The following is a 23378-nucleotide window of genomic DNA, read 5'->3' on the forward strand; positions in this document are numbered from 1 at the left end:
TTGAACCTCCTCCACTAAAGTACAAGTACCTTTAGTGGAGATGGTTGTAGCTGATTCACCACTGCCCTACGGCACTTAAAATAGTGTTTTGAACTTACAAGCCACTTGATAAGTAACTGCTTATTCCACCTCACAGTTACCAGTGCCTTTTATTATTGTCCATATCCCAAAGTGACCTTCTGAGTTGCAGAATTATTCATATACTTGAAATGACAGAAATGACTAGAAATGATTTTTCCACCTGAATAAACAGGTAAACTGACGAACTTCGCAACAAATGATCAAGACTGATACCTACACCAATATGAATTCCTTCAAAATGGCACACAGCTTCCTTCAATGAGTACTGAGAAGTCAAATGGATGGTTAGATGGCATATCTCATGGCGCCACACACAAACATGCAGCAGGATGTGCCAGCAGTCGAGGGTACGATTCCAAGGGAGGCCTGTTAGGGAGCCGGTCAACCCTTCCCCAGAGCACTTTTCTGTCTTGAGTCTCTCCATCACTGGCCCTCGGTGTCACTGTGTCCTGCTCACTGCCCCCAGCTGCCTAATTTTCGCCATCATCCTCTATCACCCAACTGATCTATGTTATTTTCTTTCCTCTTCTGCATGCTTTCTTTTTCCTTTCCTGTCTCTTGCTTTCGTCTGCCTTTCTTGCATATGTTCAAGCCTTGGTACCAGAAGACACACCACACAGCCAGTGCACTCCCTTCCTTCACAACAAATCAACCCACAGCCATACACCAGCTATAACTCCGAGGCCTCAGAGTCAATAAAAGCAGGTGTGTTCCCTGCAGGTTATTCGGGGACTTCCAGGGATTGCCACACACTCTGCCAGCTATTTTAGTACTTGCATCATTAGATAAATTTGAAGACAGGAATTTTTTCCAATTTTTTTGTCCAAATGTCAGCTGAACCCCATAGTCCAAACATGTTCTTTTCATCAAAGCTGTGCAATAGCTAAGATGTCTTTAAATATGCCGAGTTAATGAATCCCCGTCACTCCTTCTTACGATTTCTGCTCCTAAAGAATTTTAAGGATGACTTAGTGACATTTAATGAAATTGTCAATAAATTATCTATTATACTTAGAAAGAGTCTAAAATCCCTAAAAATGGACACAGCTGTCATCAATACACATCTTTCCTTTCTACCCAGAATAACCTTTCCCCTTTTATTCTGAAAACAGCTCACACACACCACTTCTTCTGAGAAACGTTACCCCTATCTCACTGTGGACACCCAAGGAACAGTGTCATTCAAGTATATGCTGTCATTTTCTTACTCAGACTGTCCACGGGCTAGATGGGTGCCCATGTCCAACGTTGGGCCAACCCTGGCCCCCTACCCAGCTGGCCAAGGTGGGTCTATACTTGTATAGATAAGGGCATGTGACCCGAGCTAAACCGATCACAGTCCCTCCCCAAAAGTTTTCAAAGTGAAATGAAGGCAAGAGGCGTGATTTCCCACAGGCGGTGATGAAACTGGGCATCTGAAGGCATGAGAGCTGCCAGCAGCCATGTGTCCTGCATTGTGAAGAAAGCTGGTCTGCGAAAACTAAGCCAAGATGCCGACAGAAGCAGACGTGAGAAGCAGAGAGACTGAGCACCCTGGCAGCACTGAGGTCCCTCGTTCCAGTTGTCCGTCCCTTACGATTGCCACCCTCCTGCCTCCTCCTGGGTACACAATATGCCGACCAATAAATTTGCCTTATAGCTAAGTCAACCCAAGCTGTTTTTCTGTAACCAGTAGCCAAGGACATTCTATGTAATACACCAAACCGACTGCAAGGTAGCAAATTTGACTTCTTGGGGGTAAGGTAGAGGAGAACTACCGCAGCTGCAGCAGACGTGGTGTTAGTCATTGTTAGTGGACAGACTGGCATTTCAGAATGACACTATATAACACTTTCTTCACTGAAGTTAAGCCTTGTCTATTCATCATATTGTCAATTTCCTGTATTTTAGTGAAGTTAGTAAATTTCCTCTTAGCACAAGTCATGAACTTAGATGACCAGTGGGCAAGTGCTGGGCTTAAAACCTGAATGTTGGGGGTACTAAGACTGTCATGTGATCTTCTGGAATATCATCAGATTCATGGTCAGGAGTTTTCACTTTCTGGAAAAAATCCATCTCAGGATAGTAATGGTCGTGTAGCAAGACGGCACTACTGAAACTGGAGAAAATCATTATCAACGTGATTATTTGTTACCAAATGATACATACCTGTTCGTTGATGGATTCAGGGGGGTCCAAGGGACCAAAAAGGGGACTTGGGGAGCTGTAAATAAGCTAGTTTTAATCTCCTATGATGGTCCTGACTCAAAAGCTCAGCCAACGAAGCCTAGCTTTCCCGAAGGATTGGGTCTAAGATGAGGCCACTAGGAATTCAAAATGAAAAAGGCAGGAAATATAAAACCCAATTTGTGTTCAATGTATTAAACTGCATTTAGGAATAAAGCCAAATACCTGTATTTCCCTTAGCTTATGGTTCCCCTACCCCTGCAATAAAATATTTTTGCTTTCAAAATAAGTAACCGGTTGCTTGGGGTGGTGAGCCCACTATGGAGGGAATCTGAGACATGACGGGTGGGTTCCGAACCCCCTGCCCACAGAAGGGAGGAGAAGTAAATATTGACAGCCCTGCTTTAGAGCTCCAACTTCCCAAAGAACACACACTCTAAGGACCTCAACTGACTGCCAAAACTCAAGAAGAAATCTGGCTTTCAATACAATAATTACAATTTAAAAAAGCAAATTCATTCTAACTGCTCAAAGCTGATGTCTGTTTAGTTCTAACTGAAACAGAAAGAAAAAATGAAATAAACTCGTTATTCTCTGTATAATTTTTAGCTCTTGGAAGTTTACATATTCACTGTACTTATTTGCTTTGCAAGGCTATTTAGCACAATGCATGGACTTAATACATGCCAATAACAGAAGAAAACACACCATATTACAATATGCAAATTCTTCTTAATTGCATAAACTTACTTAAAAACCTAGGCCCTAGACATCAACTTAAGAACAATGTTTTCTCTAAGTTATTCCAGAAGACCATTTGCATATAACTTGTGGAAATCTCCACTCCAAAGTTCTTCCAATATAAACTGCATTTAGTCTTTCCAGTCAGCTTCGTGCTTAAAGAACACACTAGGATATCTGGGACCAGTGCTCCAGACTTTTCTACCTACCAGAAGAGTGTGTGTGTGTGTGTGTGTGTGTGTGTGTGTGTGTTACAGTAGCCATGCTGATATATATATATATATATATATATATATATATATATATATATATATTAAGCGATATTTAAGTGTGGATTCAAATATGCATAATTAAAATATCTTAACATCCCATACCATATCCACAGGAAATGATGTCATTTAGTAAAATTTCTTTAGCATCCCCATTTACAACTCCTAAAAAAAATAAACTACAGATACCAGGAACAATCTGATGCTTACATTATTTACCTCTCCTCTGCTTATGACTGCATTAAAAGATCTGATAAGGAAATTTAGTTAAACTTCAGTACAAGGTCTTTTTAAAACCTGCCCATTCTCAGCACAATACTAAGATAGAGAAATCTCATTTCTACTGCTTGAGAAACAATGAAGCTCAAATATATGGTGATGGAAGGAGAACTGACTCTGGGTGGTGAACACGCAATGGGATTTATAGATGATGTAATACAGAATTGTACACCTGAAATCTATGTAATTTTACTAACAATTGTCACCCCAATAAATTTAAAAAATAAATTGAAAAAAAAAAAAGAAACAATGAAGCATGTGCTTTAAAGAATGGCGTCATGTTAATTTTCACCTGCATTGATGCCCCTTCCACTCTTGCCACACAGGCAACCCGATCCAGGAAAGTCACTGCCACAGGCACTGCCACAAAAAAGCCTTTACAAAAGGCCTTGAAGTATCTTTTCACCCAGCCTTGAGACTGTGCCATACCTGAAAAAAAAAAAAAAAATAGAAAACAAGTATGAAATTAAGTATAAAATAAATGTCTAAAATGGTTAAAAAGAAAGACAGAGAAAGCAGCTTAAGAAAAATAAGAGTTAAGGAAAAGCAACCTCATAGCTTATTTCGCACTCATCCCTGTAACCACTGTAATAAATCTGACTTAAAATCCCAAAGGCAAATATATGCACTCAGATTAACTCTTTTCAGGAGCTCAAGTCCACTTGATAACTTCAGTAGAAAATTGCTCCTCACAAAGCAGTAAGTTAGAAAAAAAAAAAAGAATTCCAAAAGTAAATCCTTTCCTGCTGATGATTATGGTGAAGATGCTCCCTGTATCTTTCATACCTGTTCTATTCTACAGTAACAGGAGTTTTAGTGGGACACGCTGCCCAGCCTCCCTTGCAGCTACGTGTGACCGTGTGACTAGGCTTGATGAATGGCTTATGAGCAGAAATAATATACTTCCATACTGTGCCCTTAAAATGAATATGGCCTCGCGTTTCTGCTGTGCATTTTATGATACACGTGATAATCAGGTAGTGGTAGGAGCAGGAATAGCCATCTCGAGTTAAAGATGGCAAAGGAACACAATAGAAGGGTCTTAGATCCCCAGCACTATGGAGGCACTGGAACTGCCCTGGGTTGCTTACACTTGAACTATTAAATGAGAGATAAGTCGCTCTCCATCATGTTTAAACCAGTGCTATGTGGGCCCGTGTTATAGCAGCCATATTGATTCTAATACAACAGTGAAATCTATGATAGATCAAGGAGAGAAAATCACCTCATATGAATTTGATACAGGTAATTACCAACCCTTACTTACCCTATAACCACTTGATTAATTTTCAGATTTTCAAGGGATATGGCAATCCCTCAACTCTCTCACGCAATGACAAACAAAACAGAGATCAAGAAATGCTACCCAACCGGACCAAAAGGAGGCAAACACAGTCTAACAGATGAAGAATCCTCTTGGCAGGGAAAGATAAATAAGCAGTTTGTTCACTGTCTTACTTACATAAGCCTTATGTCCTACCCAAGACTGGAAGGAAGGATAAAGGGGGTGGGGGAAGGAAGGAGAGAGGATACAGGTCTCCTGACCTCTCCTTCCTCCTTACAGTGTGCCATTAGATCAGAGCAACTGGAACCTTCCCTAACATAATCACAAGGCTTGTTTAGCCCGAAACCTACAGGTCAATTTGTTTCCAAGACAATCTAAGATTTCTTGTCCTCTTGAAGCAGATCCAAAAGGGTCTAGAAACACAATTCAGACCAAGTATATACCCGAAAGGCATACATTATTTAGGCTTTTCATTTTTCAGTTCCCAAATTACACTACCAATGAAAGCATTGTTGTGACTATATTAATATTACAGATATGAAAAGAAGCCAAAAATAGACAAGAAGATAGGAAAGGAAAAAGACTGAGAAATATATTCATAGAGAGCCCAGAAATAAACCCATGCCTACATGGTGAATTAATCTATGACAAAGGAGGAAAGACTATAAGAGGTGTGATTACAAAATATGGTGAATGTTTAAATTAAAAAATGTATTACAGTGAAAGACACATTGTTATCAACTCCCCTCAAAATACTCCCCCTCACTTTGGACACACTTATCCCATCGTTCTGGCCACTTTCTGAAGCGGCTCTGGAAGTCCTCTTTCGTGAGTGTCTCTAGTTGCTGTCATGACTACCTCGATGTCCTGAATCATTTTGACTTTGGGAAGAGCCAGAAGTCACACTGTGCCAGATCCAATGAATAAGGTGGATGGGGACACATCGTAATGTTTTTATTTGACAAAAATTGCTGTACCAGAAGCGATGTGTGACTCGGAGTGTTGTCATGATGAAGGATGATTTACGGCACACTTTAAAACACACCTTCTCTCAACCGTAGCTCACACCTGACTGACTGCACTAAACAAGTTGAAACTTGTCACACACTGTTACCAAGGCTCGATGTGCCGCTTCCCATATTGAAGATCCTGCCTTTCCGTTGGATGGCCCTCGGCAGCAGCATTCACTGTATTGTTTGATCGTACCTCATATATTTTAATGATTAGGTCAAAAAGGCTTATATGAGAGGATTTAAACTCAAAAAAACACAACCAAACAAACAAAAAACAGGACCAATGCAAATAGCAAACCATGCTTCTACACATCGTTGGCTGCTCTTAGAATAAAAGCAGCAAACATAAGACAAAATGTAATAAATGTCTTTGCTGTTCCTTGTGCTCTGAATGCACGGACCTTCACTAAATAAGTAGAGGTGCTTGCAGGATAAAGACTAGGAAAGCTTTCAAATGTGAATGATTATGCCACAGCCATTCCAGTTAGAAGGTAGCATGATTACAATGTAAATTCAGAGGAAAAAAAAAGAAAGAAAGAAAGAAACATTAACATAAGTTGCACTAAATTTAAATTCCCAGAATTGTGAGCCTCCCCTTCTTTCCCAATATACACTCTCCTATGTACTGCTACTTCAGTGAGTCACTCTGTCACCCCAGAAGGAGAATCAGGGGCCCTGAGGTGGCCTCTACCCAGCTGCATGTCTGATGAAGTCACTTCTGGGCCTCAGATTCCTCATCTGTAAAAAGAAAGGTGTTAGATTCAATAGCTAAGTTCCTTTCTATGCCCAACATTCTGTGTTTCTCTAAGTTTTTCAATTGTTTCTCCAGGACTCTAGCAGATACTGAAAAAAGAAAAGCACCCAGGCCAAGAAGTGATCTGAAGTTGCCTTTTAGGTTGGAGACTTTAAGTGCAGAAAAGAAAAGAAGACTCTGCTTTTATTAAGCAACCAGGTGAAAAGGGAAACAAAGAAGCTGGAACCCTGTACAAATTCTATAAAAGAACATTTTACGCATAAACATAGGGAAAGACCTGGAAGCCGTTGCTCTTACACTTCTCGTTCCCACAACTCCCCTGCAGACCAGGGAACTGCTGCCGTGTCCCACACCACAAAGCCAGGACAGGTTTTTCTACTGAGAGATTCTCATAGGCCACGTGGGAGGTGTGCCCACCTGAAGGTATGCAGATTGGGCCCCAAGCCAAGGGGAGAAACAGAGCTACCTGCAAACATGTGGTCACTGCTCTTAGAGGCTCAAATGTCTCAGCCTGGTCCGGGCCTACCTGCATGGTGAGGGACACGTATGCCTCATAGTAAAATAAAGCCCTTTCAAAAGTTTCAAACTATCACTAAAATACTAAAGACACCATACATAAATGAAGACATGAGCATGACATTTCTATGTCAAGCCATACAAATAAAACGTTCAAGTTCTGTGGCATTCCCTTTTGGGTAAAGTTAACGCATTCACTTTTCTGTATAAACTGCCAAAGAATCAGTGGTCTTTTGTCCGCCCCGTCAGTGTTTAAAACGACCATATTATAGCGCCTAGTGTCTGCTTCCTCTGAGAAAATTTCCTTTCAGCAATTACCATGTGCTGCTAAAATCATTCCCAGCAAAAAGGAAATAATGATTATCAGTAATCTCGTTCTTCTAGCACACAAGTCAATTAAGTTTATAACACTGCTCATGAGAAAATCCTTACTTAAGTAGTAGGTGCCTGGCTCATTGGCACGGTGCTTAAACTGAGAACATTTTTAAGTAAACAAGCTTTCAAATTGAGCTGGATTCATCCTTGTCACCTGGATAGAGCACGTGTGGGTGGAAGTGTCTTGGTGAGGCTGACCTCCGCACACATGGACCTGCGCTGTAGACGACTCTTTCAGGACTCGCTAGGGTTTGATCGCGCACGAATCCATCTAGGATCCCTCTTAAACTTGTTTAGATGCGATCCTGCACAAATCACTTATCCACAGAAACCCGGGGGATAAATACCCCTCATCTTAATTATAAAAACGATTTTAAACACCGTGTGGGAGATTTGAAGGTAAGAGGAAATAATAAGTCACACAGCAGCACCTTATATAAGATGTAACCTTTCCATCACATAAGAAGCCCGCACAATTGGATAACCAAGTCAAGATTTTATTTACATACTCAAACTATACATCAAACTATGAATGTCAGAGAATACAACAGCAGGGGTCCAAGCAAACCTGACACCCAATTCCTGATGCACTCAATCTATACTTATTGATCACACTATGTGTCCGGGAACCGTGCTGAGGGGTGAGTACACAGTGCAGAGCAAGGCAGGCGTGGGCCTTGGCCACGTGCAGCTTGCACTTTCACTCTTTCTACATGAAGTGCCTACTGTGTGCTAGACACGATGCTAAGACAGACACCAAAAAGAAAGACAGACCCAGTCGTAGCTCCTTCCCAGAGCGACGTGTAAGAAGATCACAAGGAGTAAGGAGACGGCCACACATGATCAGACTCCCCTCCTCTGTGGGCCTCCCCAGGAGCTCTCGGGACCCCCAACCCCACTCTGCAAACACAGCCACAGCCTGTGCAAGGGAAACATAATAACTGATGAACTAGAGCAATTCTGCTTCCACCGGAAGCATATCCGGGAAACTGATCCATGGAAATCAATTTGAAACAGCATTTCTCAGGGCCACCTTACCCCTTTCACATTATAAGTAAATACTATAAAAATAGACAATCGGCAATCTTCAGAATGTGAACTCCAACATCAAATTCTTTCTCTTTTAACATGTCTGACTTTGCAGTTGCCACTCGAAAATGTTCAGGAAGGACAAAATGGTAAGAAAAATTAAAGAATGAAGAAAATCTGGCCGAAAACTAGTAAAGGGAGAAATGTAGTGGGGTTACACATAATGGGAGTCATGTTCTGACAAAGATACCTAATAAGAAAAGCAACACAGGTAGTCGGATGAAGGTAAGAGCCCTCGATCTTGACCTAAAACTGCTGGACAGCGAGAATCGTCACATTTTACTGGGAACCTGATGAGCCTCTGGAGACTGAGAAGAGGGGTGAAAGCTGACATATTGAAGTCAGGCATATTTAAATCATCAAATAGATCATCAAATAAAAGGTGTTTCTTCAGATGGAAGCATTAGCCGGTGTCTAAGAGGACAGGCAACTGCAAATCAAAAAGGTCAGAGACTGAAGGGTGTCCACTACATACAACACAAGCCATCAAGCCCGTCTGCTAGGTAATGGGACACCTGATACGTAGTATGATAGTTTTATTCTGCTTTAAACCTAATCTTGTTTTAAGATGTGAGCGGCTAGGGACTATCATATTTCTGGATATTAGCCAATTAACAAGAATTACAGAATGCCACCACTAGCACCATCTTAGGTATTTTGAGATTTTTTTTTTTTTAAAGCAGAATAAAGGAAAAATACGACTTAGTGTCAGAACTGGACCACAGGAATAATTCATATAATAGTCACTGAGAGAATAAAGTACTGGAATTACAAGAAACAACTTCATGAGAAAAGCTGGGGGAAAATGAATTAGAAGGTAGGTGGTAGGTTTAAAAATGTTCACCATAAAATTATTAAAACTTTTCTGTATGTTTAAAATGTGGGAACTAGAAGAAGGATAAATTACACTTGGTTGGTGCCTCAGACAAGAGGGAAATACGATTATGAGATGAAAAGGTACATATGCCTACGAGAGATTGTGAGAACGCTGGCCAGTCCAGGGAACAGGACATGTGTTACAAGAAGTGAGGAATAAGACTGGGCTTAATACTTATTTTTCATTTTGCTTTCTTTTGCTCCTAGCAAGATGAAAATCTTCATGACGCCAATAGCTTTGGAAACTGTAAGAAACAAAATCCACAACACATAGGTCTCTCTCAGATCTGGCTCAGGCCACCCTCGCCCTATAAATGATCCTTTAACTCCATACAGACTCCATTTGACCGCATTTACAACTAAGGCCCGATCTCACATTTCAGCTATCAAAATGCCATAAAGTCTGCAAAAATAGTGGACCATGAAAATTAACAGGACAATGAATAGCTTTTTATAGAATGAGAAAAATCCTATTAAATAATAACCATTAGCAAGGAAAAGTTTGGTAAGGTTTAAACTGTAACAACTACAAAACTTGTATTTCAACACTGTACTCGGTATTTTTTTTCCAATTTAATAGAAAAGCATAACTGCTGTTGCTAAGTAAAAGCTAAGGGCAATACTCAATTTAAGCTAACAACATGGCAACTTAAATACATGTGTAAGTGGAACGACCATGAACTTACCCACAACCCAAACAAATCAGTTAGAGGACTTTGTACCATTTCACCGTAAACCTATTTATTCCTGAAGCAATGAGATTTTTAATTGGCCAAAGAACACATTTTCAGTATCAGCATACTTACTGAACAGTGAAAAAGAAAATACCACATTATTTAGCATTTAGGCTATGTGTGAAATTGGCTTTTTAAAAAAAAAAAATTAAGTGAGCCTGTAAACAGACAAAGCATCCTCAAAAAAAAAAAAAAAAATTCTCAAAACCCTTCAAAAATCAAAACTAAGAAATAGGAACAAGATAGGGGGACATAGGAAAATGATGATAACATTGAGAACCTAAACAAAGGAAAGTGAAAAATATTGGACAGTGAACAGCAGGCAATAATTAAGTAATGGGAAAATTTCCCTGGAAAGGCTGTGTGACACGTGACTCCTGGAGCACAGCCAGCTGAGGAGTCAGCTTGGCTGCTCCCTACCTGTCTCGCTACCTCCTAGTTCAGACAGCTGTCGGACACGGCTTCCGTACGCATTTCTTAATCACCTTCCCCAGCAACCCTGCTTCTGCCTGATTTATAAATTGTAGAAGGGTCTCATTTATGCCTCCACAGCAAGTGAAACAGGCTAGTTCTTCAGAGAACATGATTTCAGAGTCCCGTGAAAATCCTGCCCTGGGCTCTGCTCCTCCTGCCTCACCTGCATTGCTGTCTTTAGCAGTCCACATGCACCTGCAAGTGAATACGACGCATCCACTCAAATTCACATCAAGAGACCAAGAGCAAAAACATGGCTCTTCCTTTGATCAGCTTTGGGAATAGGAAACAGGAAGCTTTCTCAAAATAACCACAGCCACCAGACCCTACAGGGGCAAAGACGGAAAGGCAAACTCACAGAAAGATGGGACTGGGAAACACAGTGTGATCCGCAAACGTATGGCCAGCCCAGGGACTCTTAATTACTCTTCACAGAATGACAAATGTAACAACTAGAAACCCAGGCTCCGTGAGCAGGGAAGACAGTAAGGCTCTGATTAGTCTGTCAAAACAAAACCTGTCCAAACGATGGTTGGAAGTTATGGAAGGCTGCCCACAGTCCGTCTCTGGCAGCTGCCCATCCACAGGGCGCTGCAACAGCAGCAGTGCCAGCTCAGTACTGGATAAAGATGCAGGCCAGACGGGAAGGCTTGCCCAAGTTCAGGTGAAAGCCGATGACTTTGCAATAAGTGGCTATGGCCCTTTCCAGTGCCTTCCAAGGTCCCAGTAAGTGCCAGTGCACGTGGCACACACACTTATTAAAATGGCAACAAAGGTCAGGCTGGCAACATGGAAAAAAAAAAATACTGGCAGCCAAAAGGTCAGAGTACAAAGAGGGTTCTCCTGGAGACTAAAGCAGATGGAGTTCAGCTCTAGGCACCAGGTCTTGGGCACGGCAGGTGCAGGGAGCCTCACAGCAGGCGGAGCTGACAGGTTACTCAGAGGGCTCCCCACACACAAAGGCCTTCATTTCACTCTGCCCGCTTGGTGGGGGATTAGAAGATTCTGTTTAAGATACCTGTGAAATTTCATCAACATGCAATGCCCTGAAGTTACAATGTATCTGCCAGTCAGAGCATTTAAAATAACTCATGGAAGTCTGAAATTGTGTGAAAAAAAGAATATATATTTTTCAATGCTGTAAACAGGTGTCTGCAATGAAATACAATGGTCCCGGCTACACAATTCCAAAGAAGTCTCAGAAGTTGGGGAAATAAATAAAGCAACTTAAAATGTCCCCGGATACTTATCAATATTATCTTGTGTCTATGTTTAGATACTCAACCAGTACGAGCCAATGGCTGTCAAATCCAGAACAGCATAGCATTATGTGACACTCCATCAGTCTGACACGACTCTACATGAATCGCTATATGAAAAGGTGTGATACTAGTGCAGAAGTTGTCGTATGTATAGGGACAGAACAAAGGGGGCTGCAGTGGTTTTGAAACATTCCTGCACATTCGTTGACAGGCCCCACTTCAAAACGAGGAGACTAATTCCCATCTTCTTAGGGGTGGGCTCCACCTGGTGACGTGTTCCCGGCAAACAGCGTGGCATTTCGTAAGTGATGTTGTGTGATTTCTGAGGCCGGCCGTCAGGAGGGCAGCTTCCTCCTGGCTCTGTCCGGGTCACTACCTGCAGGCAAGCCAGCACCGTCTCCTGAGGACAACCAGCCCTGGCAGAGGCCCAGCTAGAAAGGGACCGGCCCCTCCCCTGTCCCCTCAACAGCCGGCGTGACCTTGGCCAGCCATGTGAGTGAGCCGCCTGCAAGGCACAGCCTCCCTTCTCAGGGACGCCTTCAGAGGACCTGGGTTGGGTTGAAACCGTAAATTCAACATTAAGAGAGACCCTAAACGAGTATAACTGTGAAGCTGAGCTGCTCCCACATTTCCAACCCATGGAAACTGTGAGAGATAAGAAGTGTTTTAAGCCACTGAGTTAGGGGGTAACTTACTTTGCAGAAATAACTAAGAAAATAGTAAAACCAGAAAAGATCCAAAGACAGAAAGAAACGTGGTACATGACAAAAATAGTCCCATTGAGGGGGAGAGGTTTGAATTAACACATGATTTTGAAATAACTAGCTGCAATTTGGAGAGGGAAAAAAATCAAACGTGGGTATTTATATAACTCATTATAGAAAGATAAATTCCACATAATTCAAAGATTAAACATTACAAGTAAAAAATAATAAAATACAAGAAAATAAAGGCAAACAATCTTTCAGGGGTGAAAAGAGGCTTTTCTTAACATTTTACAAAACTCTAATCTATCAGTAAAAGAAAAATACTGATAGATTTGATGACATAAAAATCAAAACATACCATAAATAAGGTTAAAAGATAATCAGCGTGATATTAAAAATTGTTATATTAATCCCAAAGGTTTAATATCACTAAAAGTATACAATTCTTACAAATTATAAGAAAAAAGACAAATGTTCTGAGAGATAATTGAGTAAAATACATGGACGTCATTTTACTGAAAGAAAATATGGAGAGTGTATAAAGATATAAAAAGATACTCAACCACACTGGTAACAAAACAAATACAAATGAAAACAAAATATCACCTTTCAACCTATCAGCTCCTAAGCAGGAAAACAATGTCAGTTGTGTTAGCTCACACATCATTTTCCCCAGCACACAAATGTTTTGATCCCATCTAGAGCAAGTTTTCTCAGACTTGAAGTCTCATTCATTGGCTTCAAGACCTCCACTATCTGAGGGAGCTGAGCACAGATGAAGAAATGCACAATATTTTCCCGTGTTCAAAATAAAACTGGTAAGTCAGCACCTGGATCAGATTTTTAACGTTGATGAAATTAGTCTTTGTGAGAAATGGATGACTTTAATGGGCCCTAACTCAAGTAAGAAAAGTAGGTTTTAAGGCTGCTTAAGACCAACTGTGATAATCAGTGTAAATGCCAGTTGAGATTTAACCATTTTTATTATAATTTATTGTCATTTTTTTATGTTTATTCTGTTTACAAAATTCCACTGGTTTCAAATCGTCTGTTTCTAATGCTATTTTCCCTACAAGCCATAGCACTTGTAGGACATCATACTGCAGAATTAAAGACTTTTTCAGAAATCAAATATGGCATAAATAGAGAAATGCCTATGCTATTCTGAGTAAAATTCAAAGAGGTAGAGAAATATTCAAGAGTAAAAAAAGGAAAAGAAAAAGGCAGATTAAACTTTGTTTTACTTCAAAATGTAAAAAACAGGACAAAACAATCTCAATCGTCTTGATTTATACTACACATTTTTATTACATATTATATACATAAAGAAAAAGAAATGGTCTTGCCCTACTTGACACTCAAAATCTAAACAAGACAGAATTAAACAGGCACCAACTGGTGGGTGGAGGAGGGACTAATCCAATTAACTGTGTGTGTGTGTGTGTGTGTGTGTGTGTGTGTGTGTGACAGATTTGCTTCTTTTAAATGAGTTCTGAACACAGGCAGTTCATACTGAACCCACATTGCGCACCATTGCAATTCACCCACGATCTTTCCTTTTTTGAAACCACTTTATTGTGGTATGACTGACATCCAAAAAGCTGAATATACTAAATGTATACAACTTAATGCATTAGGAGATGAGTATACATTCATGAAACAATGACCACATTATATTCCTTAAACATATCCATCACCTCCAAAAGTTTCCTCCCACCTTCTTTTAATCCCATTAAATGCTGAACATAGTTCTTAATTATATACCTTCAGCTGGGGTTGGGGGAAGGAGAAATGTAAACACATCAAAAGGACCCGGGGGCCTGTCTGAAGGTCTCCCTACTGGCGAAATATTGGCAATTGATCACCTAAGTAATTAATGTTGGTAATGATTATAAACCACTGAAAATACCTTTGGGTTTGCTTAGTTCCTGAAACTGGGCAGTATTAAAAAACTGGTATTTCTCCTCAAAAGCTGAATCAAGTAGTGCTAATATAATTTAGTGTAGGTCATACTATGAAAGTATTTTTTAAATTGATGTCCAATAAAACACAAACTATTATTTTAAAACAGGTTTCCTTTGGGATCATTCTCAGGTATATGTTAGTAATAAAGGTCCCTTGCAAGTACAAAATTTCTTTTCAATTTATCGATATCCTTCTACATAATTTCCAGAGTATAACTGTTGAGCTGAGTAAATAAAGCTTTCCACTATTCTTTGACTATTGTATCTGCATATCCAACTGTCATGTGAATTTGGGATCCAGTAGTGAAATGAAAAGTTTGTGAATTTGAAATATTTAAAATGCACATTGCTGTATTAATTATCATTAGTCCTAGTATACAATGGTTGGACCCCTGTGTGTTTGTTAGGTACCAGTTTGGTAGGAATCAGCTGATGGTGAAAATTTGATCACAGAAATATCCACGTAGAGGGAAAACATGGGTTTTGAGAAGCATAGTTATTCTCTGATGCAGCTGTTTCTATATTTATCTTGTAATGTTTAAGGGCATTATTTATGTACCAATCTCCAAGTCAATGATTCATAACAGAAAATGCCAAAGTAATCTAACTGAACCATGGAAAAGCCCACTATAAATGCCAGCTACTGCTATGTTTTATGTACTGCAAACTAATATCTCATCTCACTTTAATAATTTCTTAGTAAAAAAAAAAAAATCACCTCACAAAAAAAATTCATCAAGCTCACATTTAACTAGCAATTGTAGTTATTCACCATAAAGACACAAAAAGGGAAGAGGGTCACTGAAGCCAGGGGTTGCTCCATCACCCAACATTCACAAGACCAGTGGGGAGGACTCGACCTACTGGTGAAGACACTGCTGAGGCAGGATAAGCAGAAATGGGATCGTCGCTAACAGAAACCTTCAGCCGTGCCAAGCACAACAGCGTGGGGCCCCTGCATGGTCCTTGACTGGAAGTCAGGGAGACGCCTGAACATACTCCCAGCTCGGTAACTTAGCAAGTTAGGAGACTCTGAAAGCTGCAGGGCTGAACAGACATCATTACTCATAAGATCTGGGGCGCGGGGAAGCAGCCACCTAACCTTCCTCTGCTGCAGGAAACCTAACCCGCTCTGTAACCCACAGTGCCGTCCTCCAGCTCCAGACCCCTCTGGCATGTACTGGCCACACCCTCACCTGGCACCCAGTGTTGTTAGCGACCTTTTTATAGCTAAGCCCAGCCCCCAGCTGGATGGGAAGCCCTAAAGGGAAGAGCCATGTCTCACCCTTCTCTGTGTCACCTAAAGGTCTTAGAATTCTGCTCAGCACTTGCAGGTACTAAACGTCTCTATGTTTTACATACTGCAAACACATACCTCATCTCACTTTAATAATTTCTTAAAATGAAATTAGCTGCTTGTTTAATTTTACGTAGGGTTTTATATTGACACCCACTTACAGTGTTGATGGACAGAGTTGGGTTTGGTTGTGTCAGACACTCCATGCCAGTCAGGAGCCTACGTGAGCCACTGCCTGGCCAGAGCAGGCCATTCTGGGAGACACCCCATCATCTGACAGCCCTCATGCATGTGTCACCCCCAAACCATCCACCCAGTGCTACACCTCATCTCCTCTTGCCACGCTCAGTATGAAATTAGGAGTCAGAAAACCTGGATTCAAGTCCTAGCTACTGTGTTTCCCCGAAACGAAGACCCAGCCAGACAATCAGCTCTACTGCGTCTCTTGGAGCAAAAATTAATACAAGACCCGGTCTTATTTTACTATAAAAGACCGGGTCTTAATATAATATAACATAACATAACGTCATATAATATTAATATAATAATATATAATACCGGGTCTTAGGTTAATTTTTGCTCCAAAAGACACAATTTAGCTGATTGTCTGGCTAGGTCTTATTTTTCAGGGAAACACAGTATGCCAGTGACGAGGCAATTAATTCATCTACTTGAGTAGATTATCCCCAAGGTTCTTTGCTCCAGCAATCAATGAGTCTAACTTCAGGCCTCTTCCCTTCATACCGGAAATCCAAGGAACGGCCCCTCCCCTCACTCCTAAAATGGCCAGTCAGTCCTAGGTGTTGTCCCGTCGTCACCATCAGTGTTGCGTCTGTGCTCCGAGACCGCTTCTGACTTCTGCTGCAAGGTTGACATGCTCATGAAATCGTGTCCTCCTCTAACGATGACACCGTTACGCTTCCTGTCTGCTCTGTACTTCACACCTACGCACAATCAGCAAACGCAGCGAGTGGCTGGTCGGATTGTACAGGGTAACACACACCCTTGGGAAAACTTCTAATATATCCATTCCCACTTCCAGCATCAAAGCTAAGCACCCCGTCTGCGAATAAGCACCGGTAATAATAAATAACACTAAGTTATGTTCATACTGGTCACCAAATAGGTTGTTTTCAACTTAATCGACAGCTCAGTGGCCCTGAGAATAATTCCCTGGTCTTTTCAACTTTGTAAGAAACGTGTTTTGTCTCATCAACATCAAATGATATTAAGGTGCATGACAGCGGCAGTTACAGTAAATGGCTTAGAAAGAAAATCCAGTAAGAATTTTGATAGATTTTAGGGAATATATGAGCTACATAAAAATATATGAACCATGTAGAAATTTAAAGAAACTTAAATTAGTATCTATCAGTTCTGAATAATAAAGAACCTTTTTTTTTGTTTTTCAGAACCTAATGTAGCTTTGTTCTGCAAAAAGACTAAGCATATTACCCACAGACTTTTCCCTAGCCACGTAATGTGTTATTCAAGTAATTAAAAAGGGTGAAAATTTCCCCTTTCCGTACATGTCTAGGAGAAAGAACCATCATAAAATCACAGGTGAAAAGTCAGTTTTAGAAGTGAATGTATGTAACAAAATCTTCCAGGAAATGTTTAAAACATAATTTCTCCTTGGCCAAAATGATACCCCTATTTTGCTTCATTTAGGGTGTGAACTTCAGTACAAATATTAAAGTCACATAAAAGTTTTTGAATAACACTACAGTGAAGTTTTGTTTCATTTTTTATAAAGATAGACTGATGGGTCACTCACAAAATCAAAGTAGCCCTCGTCCACAAATTATCAAATTTATACACTCTGAAAGAAGCATGAAATTCCAAAAGAATTTCTTTTGGAAAAAGAAAGAAATGCTATGGAAAACAATTTTATTGTGAAACCAATGAAATAAAAATTTCAGTCTAGTAAAGAACATTCATTATGTATTGTCGAAAATAGTATATCACTTTAGTGACATTAAAATAAACTTTGTTATTCTAATTATCTCAATGAATCACTACATTAACCCTATTTTGTCCCATCTTAAAAGGTATAAACTGACACGCAGAGGGCGTGAGTCCTCTTCCCAAGGTCACACAGGTCCAGGTGACCTGAGCCCATGGCCTGTGCCCTGGAGCCCTCCACTCCACTGCCTGCCGTTATCCTCCACCCCCAGCAAACACAGTGACGAGTTCCACCCCTGCTATTACAGCACATGCAATTCGCACCAGAGTTCTGAACACACTTCATTTCATTCACTACAGAAAAGGTAAATGCTCAAGTCGCATTAATTTCTAGTAAATTTTCAAATGGGCAAGGGGTACAAAAGGAAGAAAAGCACAAGTGTATGCACAACATCAACTACTAGAAACGCAGAAGTAGAGCTGTCTTTGTGCTTAAGCACTGAAAACCCTTGTTATCCCGCTGTCCTCTGGGCCCTCGGAATTGCCTCTTAGAATTTGTAGGTTCGTGGTCGAAACAATAGGAAGCTGAAAGCTGAAAGATATGTGCGTTCCAAAACACTGTGCCCTTTTGCAATTTCCCTTCTACATTTATTATCCAGATCTTTAAACACTCAAAGGAGAGCTAAACCAATTCAACTCTATGTATAACATGTAAAATTGGAAATGCCACAAAATCAACGCGACCTTTAAAGTGTAACATTTTCCACAATCGTTTAGTTAATACTAGAAAAACATTTTACAGTGTTATAAGCATAATATCCATATGTAATATTTTCAGCAAATATAAAAGCAAATACAGAACTAAGTACTTAAAAATCAACTGCATTTTTAAAACAAAAACTGCAACTAATTTTAAACTACCACTTTTTCTGCAGCAGTTACATTTTTAAACATCCATAACCATACTTGTATGCTCCACTTTTCAAAATCAAAACTGATGTAACCACTGTCACCCTACCCCAGTCTCCTCCTACAATTGGTAGGACCTACTAGTGTGACTAATTCTCCCCCAATTTACCCACACTCCTTTGCTTTAAAACAGAAATATGCATCCGGCAAAGGACCAAGATGAGCCTTCTGTGAGCCAACAAGAGCATCCTTGCTCAGTCCCAAGGGACCCGTCTCCACAGCGTGCTTTCCAACCAACAGACTCCTCGGTCAGCTATTATAAGCAAAGATAATAACAAGGTGGTCGATATTACCATAAAATTAAATTTTGTATGAGAGCAAACATAGTCTTTTATCTTCAGATCCAATCGTGTATTTGTTAAAAGATACGTAAATCAATGCTAATAAGATGGCAAACCTCCCCCAAGACAGAATCATGCTTCAGATCAATCACCACGCTTACATTTTTTTTTTTTATTGCATAATCAAGGAGCAATCCTTGAGACTCTATCTTTCCCTTTGGATTTTTCTGGCAAAGCATTTCAATAGAAGCCAATCAGAAAAGTTTTCTCACACTTTTTCTTCTCTGCACCTCTCCTAGAAATGTATCTTTCTAAAATGTAGACCATGACCCCACTCCATTCAAAAATCCTGAATGACCAGAGAGTCCAAATTCTGTGGCCCAACATTCAGACGTCAAGAATCCGGCCTGATTCTCTTCCAGGGTCACCGCGTTCTGTGCCAGGCCCACAGCCGGCACCTTCACGCGTGCTGCTCCTAAGGCCTAGAATTTCTCTCCACGCCAGCCCATCCTGGAAACACATGACCTAATCCTAGCTCAGAACCTCACCTCGTGTTCTGTGACGTCACGGCCATGTGTCCCCCACCCCCAAAGCTTTGTTTGTACCTCATTTTGGATGCTTACATTATATTCTGAATTACAGCCATTTATTTGAATATTCATTTCCCCTGTTTTTACCACAGGGTTCTTCTGGGGGGTGGCGGGAGGGGTTATTCACTATTTTTTATTGTGATATAAAGTTTACCATCTTAACCATTTGTAAGTATACTGTTCAGCAGTGGTAAGTATATTCACAGTTATGCAACCAATCTCTAGAACCCTTTGTCTTGCAAAAGTGAAACTTCATACCCATTAAACAACATCCCTCCCCATTCCCTCCCCCTGGCCCCAATATTTTACTTTCTGTCTCTGTGAATTTGAATACATTAGGTACCTCATATGAATGGAATCATACAGTGTTTGTCGGCTTGTGTCTGGTTTATATTTTGTTCAGCATAACGTCCCCCAGGTTCATCTATCATATAGCACATGTCAGAATTCCCTTCCTTTTTAAGGCTGAGTAATAGCCCATTGGAGCTAGTACAGGAGTTCATCACACTTCGTTTATCCATTCATCTGTCTCGGACACTCGGGTTGCTCCCAGCTTTTGGCTGTTGTGAATAATGCTGCTTTGAACACAGGTCTTAGAGGCTGCTTTCAACCTTTGGGGGTAGATACCCGGAAGTGGAATTACTGGTTCATATGGTAATTCTATTCAATGTTTTGAGGAGCTGCTGAACGATTTTCCACCGAGGCTGCACCACTTCACGTTCTCACCAAGAGTGCCCGAGGGTTCCAAGGCATCCTTGACAACACTTGTTACTGTCTATGTTTTTAATAAAGCCACCCTGATGCGTGTGAGGTAGCGGTGGCTCATGTGGTTTGGATTTGCATTTCCCTAATGACCAGGCTTGAGCATCTTTTCAAGTGCTTATCGGCCATTTGAGTGTCTTCTTTGGGGAAACATCCATTCAGGTCCTTTGCTCATTTTTTAATTGCATTGTTTGTTTTTTGCTGTTGAGTGGTAGTTTTTATATACTCTGGATATTAACCCCTTATATGATATATGAACCACAGCGTGCTTTTTTAAATACATTTTTCTATTTCCTAATTTTTCAGAGTTGGCTATCTGTAACAGAGAAATACACTTTGAGTTGAATATGTTTCTTCCTTTTCAATTTTTTTGTACAATGAAAAATTCAAAATATCTAAAAAGGGGTATACAATGTAAAATAAGACTCCCTCCCATCTCTGTTCTCCAGCCACCAAGTTCCAATCCTCAGAAGCATTTTCCATTTTTCCCCTATAATTCCCTACAGAGATGGTCTGTGCCTATATAAGACAATATGGATCATAATTTACTCTCCTTCATAATAGTAACCTAATACCCACTGTTCAGGACTTACCTTTTGACTGAAGAATTATTCCATTTCGGTATATATAAACTGCCTCATTCTTTTAAACAACTGCTAAATATTCCACTATATGTACCATAATTTATTTATCCAGGCCCCCAAGAATGAGCATTTAAGTTGTTTCCAATTGCTGCCAAGAATATCCTTAAATATATACTATTTCACACAAGTACAAGATCTGCCAGCTAACTTCTGTAGAGGAATCAAATGATATGTGTATTTTAAGTTTTGAGAACTAGTTTCAAATTGGTCCCAAGGAAAACTGCAAAGCTTAACATTCCCATTAGCAGTGATGATTCTTCCTATTTCCCTATACGCTCAAAAGCACTGTTTTCAAAATTTGTTTCTTTGCCAATATGATCGGTTAAAAACAGGGTATCTCACTGAAGGTTTATTTTGAATCCCTCTTATTATGAACTGTCTATTCATGGCCTTCATATCTTTGTCTGTTTTTCTACTTGATGGTTCATCTTCATCCATTCAGTTGTTGGTATCTTTTACATATTTATGAAAATAGCCCTTTTCCTACGATATGAACTGCAAATTTTTTTCCTAGTTTGTCTTTGCTTTTTGATATAGGTTTGTTTTTTTGTTTTTTAGTCTTATTCTGTTTTTGCCAGTGCATAATTTTCACATAGTCAAGCTGTATCACTCTTTTCTTTAGTGGTTTTTTTGAACATCTCTTACTAGTCCCAAAATAATCGTAGTGAAAATCCTCACTACCTGGCAAGTAAATTATAGTTTCCCAACTGGTCTACTTCTCATCATCCCCTCAACTTTACAACTGATCCCATACACTTGTCAGATTAATCTTTTTAAAACACGTTTGCCCATGAGTACCTAGTGAAAACTCCTTCAATTATCCCCTCCCTGCTATTTATAGATACTAAGTCTAATATTTAGGTCATTCACAATGTAACCTCAATTTATATGTCCCACAGTCCCTTACGGTAGCCAAATAGTGCATCATTGGTCCTAAACTCAGGAACAAAGGTATTTCCACTGTCTCTGTTAAAACTACATCTGGTAGTTTGAAGGTCCTTCCCTTCCTTCAGAGTCAGTTCAAGTTGATCTGTCTGCTCTTTCCCAACCACTCGAGATCACATTGATTCAACAGCTATTTAGTAAGTGTCTACCACATTATTCAAAGGTAAACAAATGAGGATATCCAATGAATTTTGGGCTATCGGGGGGTCACAGCAGGGAAAGTCAACCTAGAAGGCACAGTAGCCTCTCAACCTTTGAGCAGGTTTAGAGATTGAGAAATTGAGAAGATATGACCCAGATTTAAAAGAGAGAGAGAGAGAGAGAGAGAGAGAGAGAGAGAGAGAGAGAGAGAGAAAGACAAGGTAAATAAGAATTCATTGTCTATGAGTTATTCTGACTGGATTACAGAGTGCTAAGACTGGAGTAAAAAAAGAGAGAAAGAAAAATGCTGGAGAGGGACAGGTGAAAAAGGGTCTTTTAGGCAATTTAAGCAAGTTTTTTACCTTAAAGTGGTTGTGGTTTACAACTGTCCTTCGGTTAAGGTAAAAAATTTGCTTACAGTGAGCTAGTCAAACAGGAATTTTGAAAAGATCACTGACAATGGGGTATGAACACACAATGTAATAATACAGAGATGATGCGTTACAGAAATGTACACTTGAAACCTATGTAATTTTACTAACCAATGTCACCCCAATAAATTTAATAAAAATTGAAAAAATGATCACTGACACTGGGGTGTGAACACACAATGTAATAATACAGAGATGATGCGTTACAGAAATGTACACTTGAAACCTACGTAATGTCACCCCAATAAATTTAATAAAAATTGAAAAAATAAAACAAGATCACTGACTAGAAGCTAGACCAGCACTTAAGTGTCCAGACTTGAAACTGATTCAAATATCAAATGCACTTTTACTTATCCAACAAATCAATTTTAAACAGTTGTGGGACAGAATGCTGCAGAAAGATAGAACAAGGTAATGTGCTGCTTGGCCTAAGGGCTTAAAACAATTACTGTCGCTAGTGAGAGTTAAAGATGAGGCTGCTGATGATGAAAGATCAGAGCTGACTCGCCCCACTTTGTTTCCATTAACATAAAATCCAAGACGGAGAAGCATGACCTACAAATCTGTACCACTCACTCAACAATTTCACTCTCCATCGCATGCAAAACAGTCAGACCTCTTTTTTATCATCCTTTCAAAACCTGGGATTAAATGTGCAGGAAGATTTCATGGAATGTAAGGATCACTGAATTTCCCCACATTTAGCCTGTGTAGTGAGAACCCAGTTGCAAAAAAAAAAAAAAGAATATTATCTATCTCGTCACCCAGTTCAGTTCTCTAAACTGACATTCTATGTGGTTGCTACAAAGAGAAGTTGCTCCAAAT

At 40.0% G+C, this 23378-nt stretch overlaps 1 protein-coding gene across 12 annotated transcripts in view; it reads right to left on the minus strand.

Annotated features, from left to right (window-relative positions):
- IMMP2L (inner mitochondrial membrane peptidase subunit 2) overlaps positions 1-23378 on the minus strand; it is a 538968-nt gene that overhangs the window by 507184 nt on the left and 8406 nt on the right. For all 12 annotated transcript variants that reach the window (XM_074341010.1, XM_074341012.1, XM_074341011.1 and 9 more), the window contains exon 3: positions 3829-3965. In XM_074341010.1, the coding sequence (XP_074197111.1) occupies positions 3829-3963 (135 nt within the window). In that variant the 5' untranslated portion in view covers positions 3964-3965. The remainder of the gene's footprint in view (positions 1-3828; positions 3966-23378) is intronic.

Source organism: Rhinolophus sinicus, linkage group LG09 (assembly GCF_036562045.2).
Source record: "Rhinolophus sinicus isolate RSC01 linkage group LG09, ASM3656204v1, whole genome shotgun sequence".
Lineage (NCBI taxonomy): Eukaryota > Metazoa > Chordata > Mammalia > Chiroptera > Rhinolophidae > Rhinolophus > Rhinolophus sinicus.